General features: G+C 54.9%; 1 protein-coding gene across 1 annotated transcript in view; it reads right to left on the minus strand.

Annotated features, from left to right (window-relative positions):
* Nucleotides 1-16250, minus strand: part of RAD18 (RAD18 E3 ubiquitin protein ligase) — a 75085-nt gene that overhangs the window by 43214 nt on the left and 15621 nt on the right. The window contains exons 3-6 of the mRNA XM_056128988.1: nucleotides 13993-14054; nucleotides 11533-11603; nucleotides 3539-3870; nucleotides 2938-3037 (exon numbers count right to left, since the gene is read on the minus strand). Coding sequence (XP_055984963.1) covers nucleotides 2938-3037; nucleotides 3539-3870; nucleotides 11533-11603; nucleotides 13993-14054 — 565 coding nt within the window. The remainder of the gene's footprint in view (nucleotides 1-2937; nucleotides 3038-3538; nucleotides 3871-11532; nucleotides 11604-13992; nucleotides 14055-16250) is intronic.

The following is a 16250-nucleotide window of genomic DNA, read 5'->3' on the forward strand; positions in this document are numbered from 1 at the left end:
ATACTCCAGGAGACTGTATACTATATGGGGCTGTACATTCCAGAGGATGGTATACTCCAATGGACTGTACACTGCAGGGGACTGTACACTGCAGAGGACTTACACTACAGAGGACTGTAGACTCCAGCAGAATGTACACCACCAGATTATATATTCCACAGGACTATACACTCGAAAGGAAAGTACACTCCACAAGACTGTACACTCCAAGGGACCGTATACTCTGTATACTGTATACTGTATACTGTGTGGAGTCACAGGACTACACACTCCAGCAGACTGTATACTCCACAGACTGAACACTGCACGGTACTGGGACTACACACACCACTGGACTATACACTCCACGGAACTGGACATACCACGATACTACAATCCAGGGGACCGTACACTCCAGTGGACTGTATACTCCACAGACTGAAGACTCCACGGGAATGTACACTCCACAAAATTATACCTACCAAGAAACTCTACACTCCAGGGGATTGAACACACACCGGACTGCACGTTCCAAGGGATGGTATAGATCACAGGACTGTACACTGCAGGCAGGGCACTGTACACTCACAGAACTGTCCACTCCAAGGGACTGTCCACCACATGGACTGTACACTCCATGGAATTGTATACTCCATGGGACTATACAATCCACAGGACTATACACTCCAAGGGACTGTATACTCCAGCAGACCATACACTAAAGTTGACTGTACACTCCACAAGACTATACACACCAAGAGACTCTACACTCCAGGGACTGTATACAATAACAGACTGTACACTCCAGGAGATGATATACTCCACAGGACTATACACTGCAGGGGACTGTACATCCAGAAGACTGTATACTCCACAGACTGAACACTCCACGAAATGTACACTCCACAAGATTATACATACCACGGGACTGTGAACTCCACAAGCCTGTATACAGCACAGGACTGTATACAACAGGGGACTGTAAACTATACGGGAGTGTACAAATAGGGGACGGTATGCTGCACTGGACTGTACACTGTAGGGGACTGCACACTGTACATTTCAGCAGAGTGTACACTCCACGGGACTGTACACTGCAGGGGACTATATACTCCACAGAATGAACTATCCACGGGAATGTATACTCCACAAGCCTATACACACCAAGGGACTCAATACACTAGGGACTGTATATACCACCGGGCTATACACTCCAGGGGATGGTATACTCCACGGGACTGTACACTGCAGGGGACTGTACACTCCAGGCGACTGTACATTCCATGGGACTGCACACTCCACGAAACTGTACACTTCAGGGAACTGTACACTCCACAGGATTGTATATTCCACGGGACTATACAATCCATGGGACTGTACACTCCACTGGACTAACACTCCAGTGAACCATACATTCCAGGGGGCTATACACTCCAGCAAACTGTATACTCCACAGACTGAACATTACATGGGAGTTTACACTCCATGGATCTGTACATACTACAGGACTGTACACCTCAGGGGACTGTATACTATACAGGACCGTACAACTAGGGGATGGTATGATGCACTGGACTGTACACTGCAGGGGACTGTACACTCCTGCAGACTGTATACTCCACGGGACCGTATACTCCAGCGGACTGTATACTCCACAGAATGAACACTCCACAGGAAGGTACACTCCACAAGACTATACACACCAAGAGACTCTACACTCCAGGGACTGTATACAATAACAGACTGTACACTCCAGGAGATGATATACTCCACAGGACTATACACTGCAGGGGACTGTACACTGCAGGGACTGTACAGTCCATGGGATTGTGTATTCTATAGGACTATACAATCCATGGGACTATACACTCCAGGAGACTGTACACTCTAAGGAACTGTACACTCCAGCACAATGTATACTCTACAGACTTATGTACACTCCACAATACTATACACACCATGGGACTGTACACTCCAGGGGATGGTATACTCCACGGACTGTACACTGTGCCGGACTCTATACTGCACAGATTGAACACTCCATGGGAATGTACACTCCACAAAACTATACATACCAAGGGACTCTAGACTCCAGGGAACCGTACACACCACCGGACTGTATACTCCAGAGGATAGTATACTCTTTGGGACTCTACACTGCAGGGGACTGTACACTGCACGGGACGGTACATTCCAGCGGGATGTACACTCCAGGGGACTGTACATTCCACCGGACTGTACACATCCAGGACTGTAACTCCAGGGTATTTTACACTGCATGGGACTGTACACTCCACGGGATTATATACACCATAGAACTGTACACTCCAGGGGACTGTCTACTCCATGGGACTATACACTCCAGGTGACTATACTCCACGGGACTGTACACTCTGATGACCGTATACTCCACGGCTCTGTACACTCCAAGGGTCCGCGGCACTCCACAGGGCAGTTCACGGAACCATTTTGAGAATTCACAGCCGTCTATGGACAAGTCTGTCTTAAGACTAACTGACAAGAGCCCGTTGTGGCAGCTGCATCTAAAGACGGTGTGGTCCCTCTGCCGAAACAAAACCATCTACAAAAGCTGCATCTGGGCGCCTGGGAGATGGCTCCGAGGCCTGGAGTCCACAGTTGGGTCCCCTGCACTGCACGGAACCCTGAGCACCCAGCTGAGTCCTCCTGAGCACTGCCCAGTGTGGCCCGCAAACAAGCAAAGGTGAGTGAGTTCTAAGCCATGGTTTTCTCCTGAGAGTAACTCCTCCCCACACTCGGATCCTCTGCCTCGGGAGAGCATTGTGAGATGAGTCCGCCCTGCCGAGGGGAGGCGAGGATCGAGAGGGAAGTGGCAGACGGTGCCGAGCGTAAGGACACAGGCGCATGCGGTGCTCAGCCACTGGAGACAGTCCCCGAGCCCACACTGTACACGACAGCCGCCGAGTGGGAACGGCCTACCTTCGGAGGCTCTCCTTCTTCTCGCCACGGGACAAACAGCAGTCTAGGTGCTTATTAATGTGATTCTCCGGAATGCTGACGCCACAAACAGGGCAATCCACTGCAAATTTCAAAAGAAGAGAAAGACTGTTATCTGCAGAAAGGGTTTGGACCCCTGTAACCTGGCATCTTTTAGCAACTGAGATCAGAAAAGCAAACCCCAACCCTGACTAGCACCAGACAGGCAGGAAACAAAGAATGACCGTGACGACATAGCAAGCGGCGGCCGAGCCACTGGGCAAAGGCCCACGGGGCGGCCACCAGAGGAGAGACTACACGAGACGCCAGGCTGCACAACGTGCAGAAAACACTTTCCCCAAGTGCATGCTCCAGGTGAGACGAAACCACGGAACTCACATTCCCCCAGGCCCGCATAGCTAAGAGCCACACTCAGAGCGTGACACCCCCTGGGGCTGCGGCAGGGGGTGGCCGAGGCCTGGACCCGTGTTCCAGGCAGGGAAGGGAACAAGAGGCTCCTCCCGCCTCCCAGAGAAGACCACCCACTCTCGTGGAAGGTCGCGTGCTCAGCAAGAAGCCCCGCAGGCTGGAACCCAGGTCCTACCTCTTGGGCTGGGATTCGGGGTGGACGTGGAGGGTGTCTCGGGCCCCGCGGTGGCGGAGGAGGCCGGCACTGCCCTATCCGCGGACTCCTTGCCCTTGGCTGCGGCCTGCGCCTCTTTCCGGGGGCTGAATTTGCTTTCCTTGTCTCTGGCCAAGGGCGGGGGCGCCGAAGCCCCAGTCTCCTTGATCAGGAAATTGTCCAGCAGACGGGTCCCCTGCTTCTGGGGCTGCCTGGCGCCCCCGGGCGGGTCCACGCGTGCTGCGGGCTTCTTCGAGGAAGACGAAGCAGGAGAGATGGGCGGAGACTCCAGAGCAAACTGCAACACGTGGTTCCTGAAGCGCATGAGACAGAGACAGAGGATGTCAGCTGATGGCCACGGCCCCACGCCCAGCTCTATCAGACACAGTGCCCAAAACAACGGCTTCCTTCTAGAGCAAAACACACCGCAATAAATCTGACTTCGGCAGCAGTTCATCATCTCTAAAGGAAAACAAAGGGACTCTGGATTGTGGTCGTGGAGAAGGTGGAGAGGAAACTCTCCAGCCGGAAGCAACTTTCTTTCTAGGCAACCACGGGCTGGGGTCGGCTTGACCACACAGGCCTGGAACTGCTGAGGGAGAGCTGGGACGACGGCCACCCAATCCCCGAGAAGTCTGCCCTGGGATTCTGAGACATGGATAGCACGCTGAAGCTGAAAAGGAGCCAGCACTTGCCCTGGGGAGAGAGAGCAGAGGTCAGGGGCCAGGCGGGGAAAGCTGCAAGCCCTTATACCCCCTCATCAGACGAATCAAACTAGGGCGGGACACGCAGGCAAAGGGGCCGAGACCCCTAAGGCCGGACGGGGACACTGGGAGTGAGCCCACCACTGCTGAAACGGGGGTGACAATCGTCTGTACCCCGAAACGGTCACAGAGGCCACAAGGCTGGAACAGAGCCAACTAGAGAGCCCAGCCCCAGTGAGACACTAGCTTGGGCCCTGACGGCACAGACGCGAAGAGGGGGCATTTTAATGGCCCGTAATAGAATTCAACATCCTTCAACGGGAGATAATTCACCTCCCCTGCAATGTTTCATCCGTGACATCCATAACATTCATTTAAAAAGCATGGGGCATGCAAAGAAGCACAAAAAAGTAGCCATCGATCAAGAAATGAAAGCGTCAATGGAAGCAGGGCCAGAGGTGACAGCAGCATTAGAACACACGGACCCCAGAACCCCGAGCACCATGCTGGAGACCGGGGACCACTGGCGGGCTGGGCTCGGGGTGCCGCAGGGAGCCAGCTCAGAGAGGAGCAGTCTCACCCGGAGCCGGCCGGGCGTGCCTGAAAGCCAAACTAACAACAGAACTATAATGTTAAAGAGAAAAGGCTTTAAAAAAAAAAAAAGACAATTTTTAAAAAAGCAATGTATAATAAAACCTAATTTAAACCCATCTCCAAAATGGAGAAACGCAGGCAAAGGAGTTAAGGAGCAGAGAATGGGGCTGAAGCCACAGCACAGCGGGGAGGGCGTTTGCCTTGCACATGGCCAACCCAGGTTCAATTCCCAGCATCCCATATGGTCCCCGAGCACCACCAGGGGTGATTTCTGAGTGCAAAGCCAGGAGAAACCCCTGTGCATCGCTGGGTGTGGACCAAAAAGAAAAAAAAAGGGAGCAGAGAACATTTGCCTTCCACTGAGCACCTGGGGAGGAGAGAGGGAGAGACACAGAGACAGAGACAAAGACAGACTTCCCAGCTCCTAGCAAATTAACCTGAATAATTAAGGTACATAAACCTGTGGGCAATAGCTAAAACTATTACAGAAGAAAATATGAAAGAAAATTTCATAAATATTTTAGACAGGCACACATTTTTTCTTGGGCAATATAAAAAAAAAAGTAGGGTCTGTGGGGGTCTCAGGGGGTGGGAACTGGAGTTTGAAGTTGAAATATCCGTTCCTGAGAGTAGCGCCTTAGAAATGAAAGGCAAGTTCGGGCGAAAACACACAATACGCACATTTGACCCAAACACATCAAAAACCAAAGTCAATAAGAAAATGGTGAATATAACTTTTAAAACCTGAATAGGAACCTGAAACAAATACTTTACCAAAGATACAAACAGATTCAGCAAATACGACATGAAAAGGTGCATTTAGTCATCCAGAAACAGGCTAAAATCAGTCGCCATTTCACAGACAGAAAAACTCGCAGAATACAGATGAACGGCACCAAACACTGGCCAGGACGTGATCTGCCGCGTCCCGCCCCCGTCAGGCCGGCCCCGGCAAGAACTGCCGATTCTTCACACTGTTCCATATCTGTCTCCTCCGAGACAGAAACTCCACTCTCAGTAGGCACTCCAGAGGAGAAAAACACCTCCGAAGGGTCACCCCGCCGCTGTTCATCACTTAGGCCAGAAACCAGAAACAATCCAAATTCATCAACCGGTGAGGAGATAAACAAACTGTATGAATCACACACGGGGCGCTATCTGGTAATAAAAAAAGGATGAAAACGGATAGGAGCCGTCAGAGACCAGAGAAACGGGGGGCAGGAGGAACGAAAATATTCCCTCTGATTCCAGCACCATGAAGCCTGGGAACAACCTCCAAGGACCGAAACCGGAGTGGTGGCTGCCCTGGTGCACACACACACGCACACACACACACGCGCGCACACACACACGCACACACGCACACGCACATGACCAATCCCAAGAAGAATGAGAAGCGATGATGGTGGGGACATCTTGCTTGCGACGTAATGACAAGCTTGCACTCACCAAAATCCAATCCAACCACAAACCCTGTCTGTTAATTTTACGTTAAAAAAAAAAAAGTAAACTCAAAATGACAACAATGATTTCAGAATTCTTACCCGGGTGGGGATGACGGTGCAGTGGGCAGGGCGCTTGCCTCCCCGCCACCCCCTCGGTCACCGTGACTCTCACCGGGGGGCAGGAGCTGAGGGTGACTGGAGTCCTGCTGCTGGGCTGGCCCCGGGCCCACCACAGCAAGACACAGAAACACGCGTGCACCTGCTGAGGTGCACGTTAGGGGCTTTCATTCTACTGCCTCCGTTTTCGTAATCATTTGCACTTTTCCACAATAAAAACTCTGAAACTAAGAGCTTGTGGGGAGAAAATTGGAGGTGAGAGGAAACATGGTCCCAACGCAGGAGCACCACGTGTCCCCTCCGCTCGGGCCCGGGGGCTGGACTCAAGACAGCTGCGGCGCGGGGCCAGTCTGACCCGAGGAGGACTCACCCTCTCCCCGCCCCCGCGGGCGTGACCCCACAAACGCCTCCCGCTGGCTTTCACTCACATGCAGGCGGGTTTTGCTCTGATTTACTCTGACTTTAGACGTGTGGACAGACAGCGGCAGACGGCTGCACCCTTGCGACAATCAAGCCAAGCCGCGTGCCAGGGTGAAACGCTTTCATCTCCTCACGTGCCAGCGTCTCGGGCGGGAATGAGCACGGTGGAGGCGAGGGTGAGCGAGGCCACAGGGACGGCCCCTCAGGGAGCCGGACCACTCGCAGCACAGCGGCCTGGGCTGAGACCTGCGGGAGCCTTGGGCGCTTGGCTGGGGGGAAACACTGATGGGAACTAGCGCCAGCAGGCCTTCTGTGGGGTCAGACGGGGCCGCCCTGGCCGTGTCCAGACCAGCTGTGCCAGGAGCACATCAAAGATATGGAGGCAGAGGATGTGCTGACGGACAAAGCTCGGGGCATGCGGGGTGTATGTGTGTGGTGGGGGCGGGGGGGCGGGGGACTTCCCGGGGTACATCCTGGGCATGAGAGCAGTGACCCACCATCTGCAGAAAGGAGGCTGGGAGTGAGGGTCGCCTGGTTTGGGGTGACATTAAGCCAACACTTCTGTTCCTTTGGATTTGGGGCCACACTCAGCAGTGCTCAGGGGTCACTCCTGGCTCTGAGCTCATGGATCACCCCAACGGGGCTCGGGGGACCATATGGGGTTTCGGGGATTGAAGCCAGGCTGGGTGTGTGCCTTCACTCCTGTACTTGATTCTGGCCCACACAAGCAACGCTATTTTTAGGGTGTTTTTTTGAGCCACACCCAGCAGTGCTTGTCACGAAGGGATCGCTCCGACAGGCCGGGGGACCACACGTGCTGAGGATTAAGCCCAAATCGGCCGCGTGCCAGGCCAGTGCCCTGCCCACTGTGCTCTCTCTCTCTGGCCTACAGCCAACGCTCTAAGAGGCTCCAGCAAAGCGTGGCTGCGAGAGGCCAGGACCGGGGGAAAGTGAGGCATGTGCTGGCTCTGAGCAGGCCCTGGCCACCTTGCCTCCGCCCTAGGTACGGGATTTTCACCTGTGGCCGGCCTCCTTGGGGTATCCTGAGGACCCACGAAGGATCACGGGCCCCCCGCCTGAGAAACACTGAGCTGGCCGAGCGGATAAATTTGGAAACCATGATTGTGCAAAAAAAAAGTACTTAAAATCAAGAGACTTCACAGCAGTGCACACCTTAAAAATGAGTTGTGAATCCACAGTGACTCAGAGACGGACGCTTGACGTCACCTGCCACCGGCCGAGTTAATTCACGTTCCCTCGCTCCTGTGAATTATGGCACGTCAGTGGGCACTAACCCCAGCGGCACCCGGCAGACAGCGATGACAGCGACCCTTTTTAGGTGATGTACGGCCCCTCGGAGAGACTGCGGCGTGGCAGGCCCCGGAAAACCTGACGGTCACCGCGTCCCCCTTCACTGGGATCAGAGCCCCCTGGTGTCCAGCCAGCTAAGTCGCAACACTGCGACCACAGGACACGGGCGAGCGGGGAGACCCTGGGAAGCCGCAGCCAAGACCGCGCTGCTCTGCCCTGTGGCCCTGCCAGGCCTGCGGTGAGAAAGGGCAGCCTCCAAGCAGGCTCCGGGACGCACACGGCAAGGCAGGGGGCACGGAGAGCCGGCCAGGGCGGCTCTGCAGGAGGCACCATCTGGGCTCCGGCCATGCCCAAGACACGCGCCGCCCTCCCGGTGCCCATCACGAGCAGGGCTGGGCGGAACCTGGACCAGCCGAGTCCAAAGTCAGGACACCCAAACCCGGGCCGTCACAGAAGGTGACCTCGGGGCCAAAGCGACGAGACAGAGGAGAGAGGCTTGCCGGGCATGCGGCTGACTCGGTTCCACACCGACATCCCATATGGACCCTGACGGCCAGGAGTAGTTTCTGTGCACCGCCAGGTGTGGTCCCCCAACAGGTTATAGTCCACATGCTTTCACAGACGTCCAAAAGGCGTATCTGTGGCAATTACCACCTAAGGTGCTTTTGTGCACCTGGTTCGGGGACGGGTGGGGGGGGGGGGTGCAGTGCTCAGGCGGCCCAGGCGTGAGTGTTCACACCCCGCAGGGCTGCACCCAACATTTCTTGGGGGACTGTGTGCTGCTGAGAATCAAAGGGTCAAACGAGGGTGAGTCCCAGGCAAGGTGAGGGCGCGGAAGTCCCGCTGCCTCCCTGGCCCCTGAGGGGTTCAAAAAATAATTGGGTTTTTTTTTTTGTTTGTTTGTCTTGGGGCCACACCTGGTGGTGCTCAGGGCTTACTCCTGGCTCTGCACTCAGGGATCACGCCTGGCGGGGCTCAGGAGACTCCGGTGGGTGCTGGAACACCGGGCTGATATACAGTAGAAACAATATTCAAAAGAATCTAGACATCCCAGGTAGAAAAGAATGACAGCTCACTTAGAAAAGAATATTCTACCCAAACTTTATACAGCAGCTTAAGCACAGTTATTGTAACGAAAACGAATTTTAGAAAACATTTGCTCCTTGAAAATCAGAGGCAAAACTTGAGCATGTAAGATCTGAATGTCAGCCTTGAGTCTGAAAACCTCCGGAATTATTTCCAATAACCGTAACCTTTTTATTACCATTTTATTAATCAGGTTAGAATATTCAAGCTTTAAATGTCATAATGTAATAACATGGCAAAGATGGATGGGAAAGATGGGAAACAATGAAATCAACAAGCAATGAGAATATCTTACATTTTGATCATAAAATTAAACTTCCTCCGTCATCCATCTTACAACAGGCTTCAAACGCGTGCCGAAGTGGATTATTCTGAACTGCTCTCTCGCCTATTATTTTGAAAGGAGATGCCACAGCAGTTTAGATGTGGCAACTATCCAAGAAATGATCCGAGACCCTTCCAAGAAGAACGACAATCCCCTTCCAAGAAGGCAGCAGCCGGGCCCCTCACAGCACGGCTGACCCCCACGGGAGCGGGGAGGAAGGAGACACCAACTTTCCCAGGCCCCCTGGGGCTGCCTGGAAGTCAGTGGACCCAAAGACTCAGTCCTTTGCAAGGCTCCTTCTCCCTAGGAGGAGGCCGATCTGCTTCCAGTCAGAGCTAAGGACAAAGTCAGGCCAAGGCCGGCACACGGCCCAGCTGGGGGAGCACTTGCCTTGCGTGTGTGGGGCCCTGGGTTTGATCCCCGGCGCTGAAAGAAAAAGAGAAAATTAAACCTGAGCTAGACTCTGACGACAGCACTGCGGCGGCTGGGGGGTGGGGGGAGGGGGAGCGCAGGCCTGGAGGGTCCCACAGACAGCGAGAAGGTCACCGGGACACTTTGGTGTGGTGACATCATGCTCTGAAAGCAAGTACTTCGAGCTGTAAACCCACATTAGTCGGCTAAATTAAAAGAAGCCACAAAGGAGACGGGCCACGTGATTTTGCCATCTCAGCAAAGTCAGAGAATAAGAAAATCCAATTCCTCTCTCAGGACACGATTTGGACGGGCCTCACGTGCCCAGTACCCCGAGCTCAAGGCCCGGCACCCAGGCCCCGCCCCAAGGCCACCGGACGCTGCCCTGGGTCCCCTGCATCCCGGTGGTCCTCAGCGCCACTGGGCCTGAGCAGGGCCACAGTACCAGGGGTGAGCTGTCACCACCAGGGACCGCCGGGCACTTGAAAACTGCTGAGGGAGAGCCCTCTTAGCCTCCCACCTCCCCCAAAAGGACCTGACCGGGCTTCCCCACAAACCTCAGCATCGAACTGGCACAGGACAAAAGCAGGAAGGGCGAGAGGCAGGACGGGCCAGGCTCGATCCGCTCCGAGCACCACCAGGAGGGGCTCCAAGCACAGAGCACCGTCAGCGGCCCCAACCCCCAAAAATGAGTCAGTCAATAAAATACATGATCAATAAAAGCAGGGATCCCCGAGGATCGCAGTCTCCGCTTCCTCATCCAGGCACACGCACACCTCTGCCCGCGTTTGCGCAGGGAGGAAACGCTGATCGCCGGGCCCTGTGACCCGCTGGCCTATGTCGTGTGAGCTTGGGGAGCTAAAAGCAGTTTCAGGAGGCAGCATGCACACCGAAGGATAAGCCCGGGGATCTGCTGCAAGGAACATCTCTACAGTTCCGGAAACAACGTGAGACAGCCCAGAGAGCCACAGGCTCCAGGGCAGCGTCCCCGCGCAAGTCCCCTCCTCCTCCCTGCTGTGGACGCCAAAAACAATCCAAGTCACGCCTGTCACATACCCCTCTGCACACGCAAACGGTCACCCCCCACCCCACCACCACCACCATCTGATGGCGAAGCAAAACAAACGCATTTCTCAGCTCTCCAGGGCGCCCCCGGCTACCTCCCACTCCCTCCCGGACACAGGCAGGGAACAGCAGACAGTTAGGGGTTAGACATGCGGGCACGCGTGCACAGGCCCGACGCCCTTAAGGGAGCCGCCAGCGGCCACTCTCAGCTGCCGGAGGAAGACAAGGAAGCCGGGGGATCTGCGGGACACAAAAGTGAGCGAGTGACCAGATCCGCAATGAACTCGCTTCTTGTAATGGGAATTTTCTGTGATGAAAGGTAGAAAACTCAATTACCGGTACCTGGGACATGCATGATTAATGGCTGATGTCAAATCCCCGTTATCCCACAAAATATGCAAACTCCCCCCACCCCTCAGCCCCCAAAGCAACAGAGTGAAGAGGGAGCACGCGGAAAACACCAACGTATTAGGGGTTAGTCACGGAAAGCAATCATACCGTGCAAAGTTCAAGCCTTTTACCAGTTCATCTAATATGCGATTATTCTTCAAGTCTGGCTCTGTGACTGTCTAGAAAAGGAAAACAACAGATGGCAAAAGGTCAGAAATCGTAATTAACTCGCCGCGCTCTGGCTTGTGGAAACGTGTCGCCCTCCTCCCGGGAGTCCCCGCCAGGCCTTCCAAGAGGGTCTCCAGAGCCCCTCTCCCGCTCACAGCCCAGGGTCCACATCTGCTGGGTCTCCACCCGAGCACACCCACGCGGACCCTTCTGTTGGATATCAACCCTAAGGTCTTCGGCTTCACGGGTGAACTGCCCCTTTCCTCCCCCCGGAGAAGCCTCCCAGGCCCTTGCTAAATCCCCAATTCGGTTAGAGTCTTGTTTCAACCTTTCCTTGTGTCGGATCTCAACCCTAAGTGCTTTAGGCTTTGTCAATGAATTGCCCCCTTTCTTCCTCCCTGAGAAGCTTAACATGCCCTTGCTAGCATCCCGAATTTGGTAAAAGTTTATCTTTAACCTTTCCCTTATATTTTACCTCACACTATCACAGTTCCCCAGGTCAGTTATAAGCCAAAACTCCCTGGTAATTCTGAATTTGCACTGCTTTGTATTTGAAGTGCTGTCCATTTGTACCTGCTTTTCTGTTCATTTCCCCGATGGCCTTTTTATATTTTACTATTGAGCAATGCTCTTTGGTCAAACACAGAAAGATCATTAACATGTGGAGTCGACTGGCTCCAAAATGTGTCTGCTCCTGGGCATAATTACTTGGTCATAATTACTTGACTCAGGCTCCAGTTGCTGTAGTTCCTAACGCCCCAAAACGGAGGTCCCGCGGTGGGACTGGGATGGACTCGGGGCGAGTGGCAAAGCGACCCGGCATCGAAACGGGACATTCTAGAAAGCATGGATGCATGGTCTTGATGCAAGCTGTTACGACTTAAAAGACAGACCCCGACGGGGAAGGACAAGTGAGCCGGTCTGAGGACTTAGTCTGGGATTTATGGTAAAAGCCTTGCTTGCTCTCAGCCCAGACAACTAAGCTTGGGATCTTTGTCTCTCACCGTGTTTACCCAAACAACTGCAAGTAGAGATAACGTGTGCAACTAGAGGGAAAGATAAGAGCAATGTGGATAAGAGTGTCTTCTGGAGTTGATCTCCGCAAGAGAATTTCCTCTGCCAAATGTCTATCTATGTAAATGATCGAGCAATCGCACCTATGTCCTTACCCCTTTACTCGTTCTAGAAGTATGCTGGCAGCTCTGCATTAAAGGGCAACTTTCACCATCAGGCTGTGGTCCCCGGCTACCTGTCTCTCTGCTGGGGAGGCCTGGGCAGTGGGGAGGCGGCTCTGGGCCACAAACGCACACTCGCATCAGCCCCCAGGGTTTACTCTGTGAGCTCACACCTTCTCCAAGCTCCAGCACCACGTCGCAGAGGGACCTGAGGGACCCTGCGTGGGCGGGGACTCCTGGAGGGCCGGGCTGGACTGTGGGAATGGGGGGAGGGGGATGGAGGGGCCTTGGTGTGAGGGCCTTTATCAGGGCAATGAGACTGTTACCAAGAGCTTGAACTCGGTTATAAGGAGCGAATACTCCAGAATGCCATCCCTGCGTATGGTGCACCACAGGAATGGGCCCTCCCCTGGGCACGGAGCGGACAAGCCCCCACAGAGGGCGACACCGCAGCCCAGGGGTCTCGCCGGCCACTTTCTGCCTGTTGGCCTGAAGGGAGCCACTGGAGTGAGGAAGAGGGCGGCCACCCCTCGGCCCCACGTCTTCCCACTCCCCCCACCTGCCCCCAGGTCCGCTCCTTGCGACGCTTCTGAAGCCAAACTACGGGATTTGCTAGAACCTTCCCCGGAGGTCCGGCTGACAAGCTCAGTGACGTGATCCCCAAGCCACCCACGGCTTCTGCCTCCTTGACACACACAGTGGCTCTCGGTGAGAGACACGCATTTCGCGTGCTCATATTCAGGGTTCTCGGCCTTTCTCCACTCTGGAGAAGCCCGTGTTCTCTTGAACACATGATTTCCTCTCTTTCTCTCCCCTCATGGCTTTCTAAGTCAATTTTTTCATTCAATAAAAAATAACTAGTAAATTAATTTATTTCACTCAGTAAATAAATAAACCAAAAAGGGGCCGGAGCAATAGTACAGTGGGTAAGGGGTGTTGGCCGTGCACACGGCCAACCCGGGTTCAATCCCCAGCATCGCATAGGGTCCCCGGAGCCCATGAGAAGTGATTCCTGATGCAGAGTCAGGAGTCACCCCTGAGTACTGCTGGGTGAGGCCACCCTCTTCCCAAGGGGAAAAAACACATCAATTTAAAAAGCATTCTCTTCTGGAATTTAATCCAATGATTGCCCGGCTTCCCGTGGGCTCTGTATACACAAGCAGCAGGAAGCCTGCAGCAACTGATTCGCTGACCCAAAAGAGGAGAAAAGGAAAGGCGAACTCACCACACAACACGTCGGGCACTGTGTTTTGTAGGACAGAAATTTTCTGATACAGAGAGAGCAGTCTGCAAAACACAAACGCAACACAGTCCATTAGTTAGGCCACAGAAACACAGCGGGAACATACGTCTGGCAGACTGAGCTGAGCCTTTGAAAAGGAAAACGTGTGTCACCTACGCAAACACGCCCAGCTGCGCGCAGAGGCTGATGAAGGGCGGAGGGTTCCAGAAACGCTCGAGGGAGCCAGAAGCGCACCAAGCCCAGCTGTGGCCACGAGCCTCGGGGAGGGCACAGCTCCCGCAGCACCAAGCGGCGCCTCTGCAGGGGTGGGCGCCCGCGTGAGACCGCCGGGAACGCAACTGCCGAACATCCTGGAACAGCCACGGCGGCCCAAGGGCTGGAGTGCCCTGCGGTGGGTCCCCCAGCCTCGGCCCCCAATCCCAGCCCCCCATTTCCCTCCTGCACCTGCCACCCCCCAACCCCCCACCCCCATCACAGCACCACCAGGTATGGCCGGAAAAGGGGAGAAAGGAAAGAATCAAGCTCTATCCACCTTAATAAAGCTATATCCATCTTAATAAAGAAACAGCACGTGCCCAGGCCACGAGAGGCCGGTCAGGAATCTGCCAAGTCTGGGACGCCACTGGCCCCGGGAGTAGCCAGAGCCGGTGGCGAGCAGGAGGCAAGGAACGTCACCCAAGGGAACCCTGCGGGAGCTGGCCACGCCGTGTGGCGGCTGAGAACCGCTCGGGAACAGCCGCGGGGACTCCAGCCGGGAGCGGGCAGGTGCCCTAACACCCAGGGCAGCGCAAAATGACCGGCAGGAGGGACCAAAAACAGGACATCGGAGCAGCTAATATACCAGAGACCCAAACTCAATGCAGAGAAAAGGCTTTGTTCAGGAGGCCGCGTGAGCTAGGCGACAGGTGACTTCCGGGTGAGACGGTTGCCAGGAAGGGAGCCGAGACCTCCAGGGGGCCCAAGGACCGTGCTTGTCTGGGTCTGGGCTGGGGACAGCAGCAGCGTGACTGGGGGAGCTGCACTGACAGGGGAGCACCGTGACAGAGGGAGCACCATGACACGGGGAGCACCATGACTGGGGGAGTAGTCACTGGGGGAGCACTGTCACTGGGGGAGCAGTGCTGACTGGGAGAGCCCCGTGACTGGGGGAGCACCGTCCATGACTGGCGGAGCACTGTCCATGACTGGAGAGCACTGGGACTGGAGGAGCACCGTAACTGGGGGAGCAGCCTGGATGTTCTTCCGACCCAACAGGGCCGGGCCGGGCTGTGAGCCAGGGGGCTCCCGGGCAGCCCCCGAACCACCATGGCATCTGTTCTGCCATCCTGGAGCCCAGCTCTGCACTCTGAGCCCAGGGTCCGGGAGAACTGCCTCCCTCCCACCTTCAGACTCCCAGAGGGTAGAGGGCAGCCCAGAAACGCCCAGACTGTGGGAGAGACACTCCTGGAGGCACAGAGGGACACAGCAGACGAGGGTCCGGCACCCAGCAGTGAAAGGCAGCCCCTGAAATCGCACACAGACCCTTCTTCCCCTTCCATTTCCCAGTTCAATGCTCAGAGGTCACTGCTGGCAGTGGTCAGGGGGACGAGGGCGCGTCCAGGCCTCCCACACATGGCCTGTGCCGCGGACCCTTCGGCTTCTCTCTGGCCAGCTCGTGCATGACCTTCAGGTCTCTCTGAGAAAATGAGCCATTTCCCCCCCAATTCTGGCAGCTCTGTGGAAAGCACCTGCCTGGACTGTATGGGGTCCTGGGCTGGATCCCCGGCATTTTAAGAAAAATGAAATAGAATTATCATCATCACCAATTCAGAAATTAATTCAAAAAGAATTCAGAGAGGCTAGAGCGATAGTACAGCAGGGAGGGCGTTTGCCTGGCACCCGTCTACCCGGGTTCAATCCCCGGCATCCTCCAGAGCTCTGCCAGGAGTGATTCCTGAGTGCAGAGCCAGGAGTCAGCGCTGAGCACTGACAGCTGTGGCCCAAAAGAAATAAAATAAAATCCAGAAAAGCTTGACATTAGTCAAGCGGCACAAATGCTGGCCCACTTCAACCGTGAGTGTGGAAAGGTCGGACTCCAGCTGAATCTCACAAAGACAATGTTCATGAGAAACAGTCTCGTTCCTGACGCCCCATTCGCTCTCAATGGAACGACCATCTCCGAATGCAACAGCTATGTGTACCTAGGTCGAGAGGTCAACATGACAAATGACCTGGCACCCGAGCTGCGCAGGAGGAAGAGA

This window comes from Sorex fumeus, unplaced genomic scaffold (genome assembly GCF_029834395.1).
Source record: "Sorex fumeus unplaced genomic scaffold, SorFum_2.1 ptg000072l, whole genome shotgun sequence".
Taxonomy (NCBI): domain Eukaryota; kingdom Metazoa; phylum Chordata; class Mammalia; order Eulipotyphla; family Soricidae; genus Sorex; species Sorex fumeus.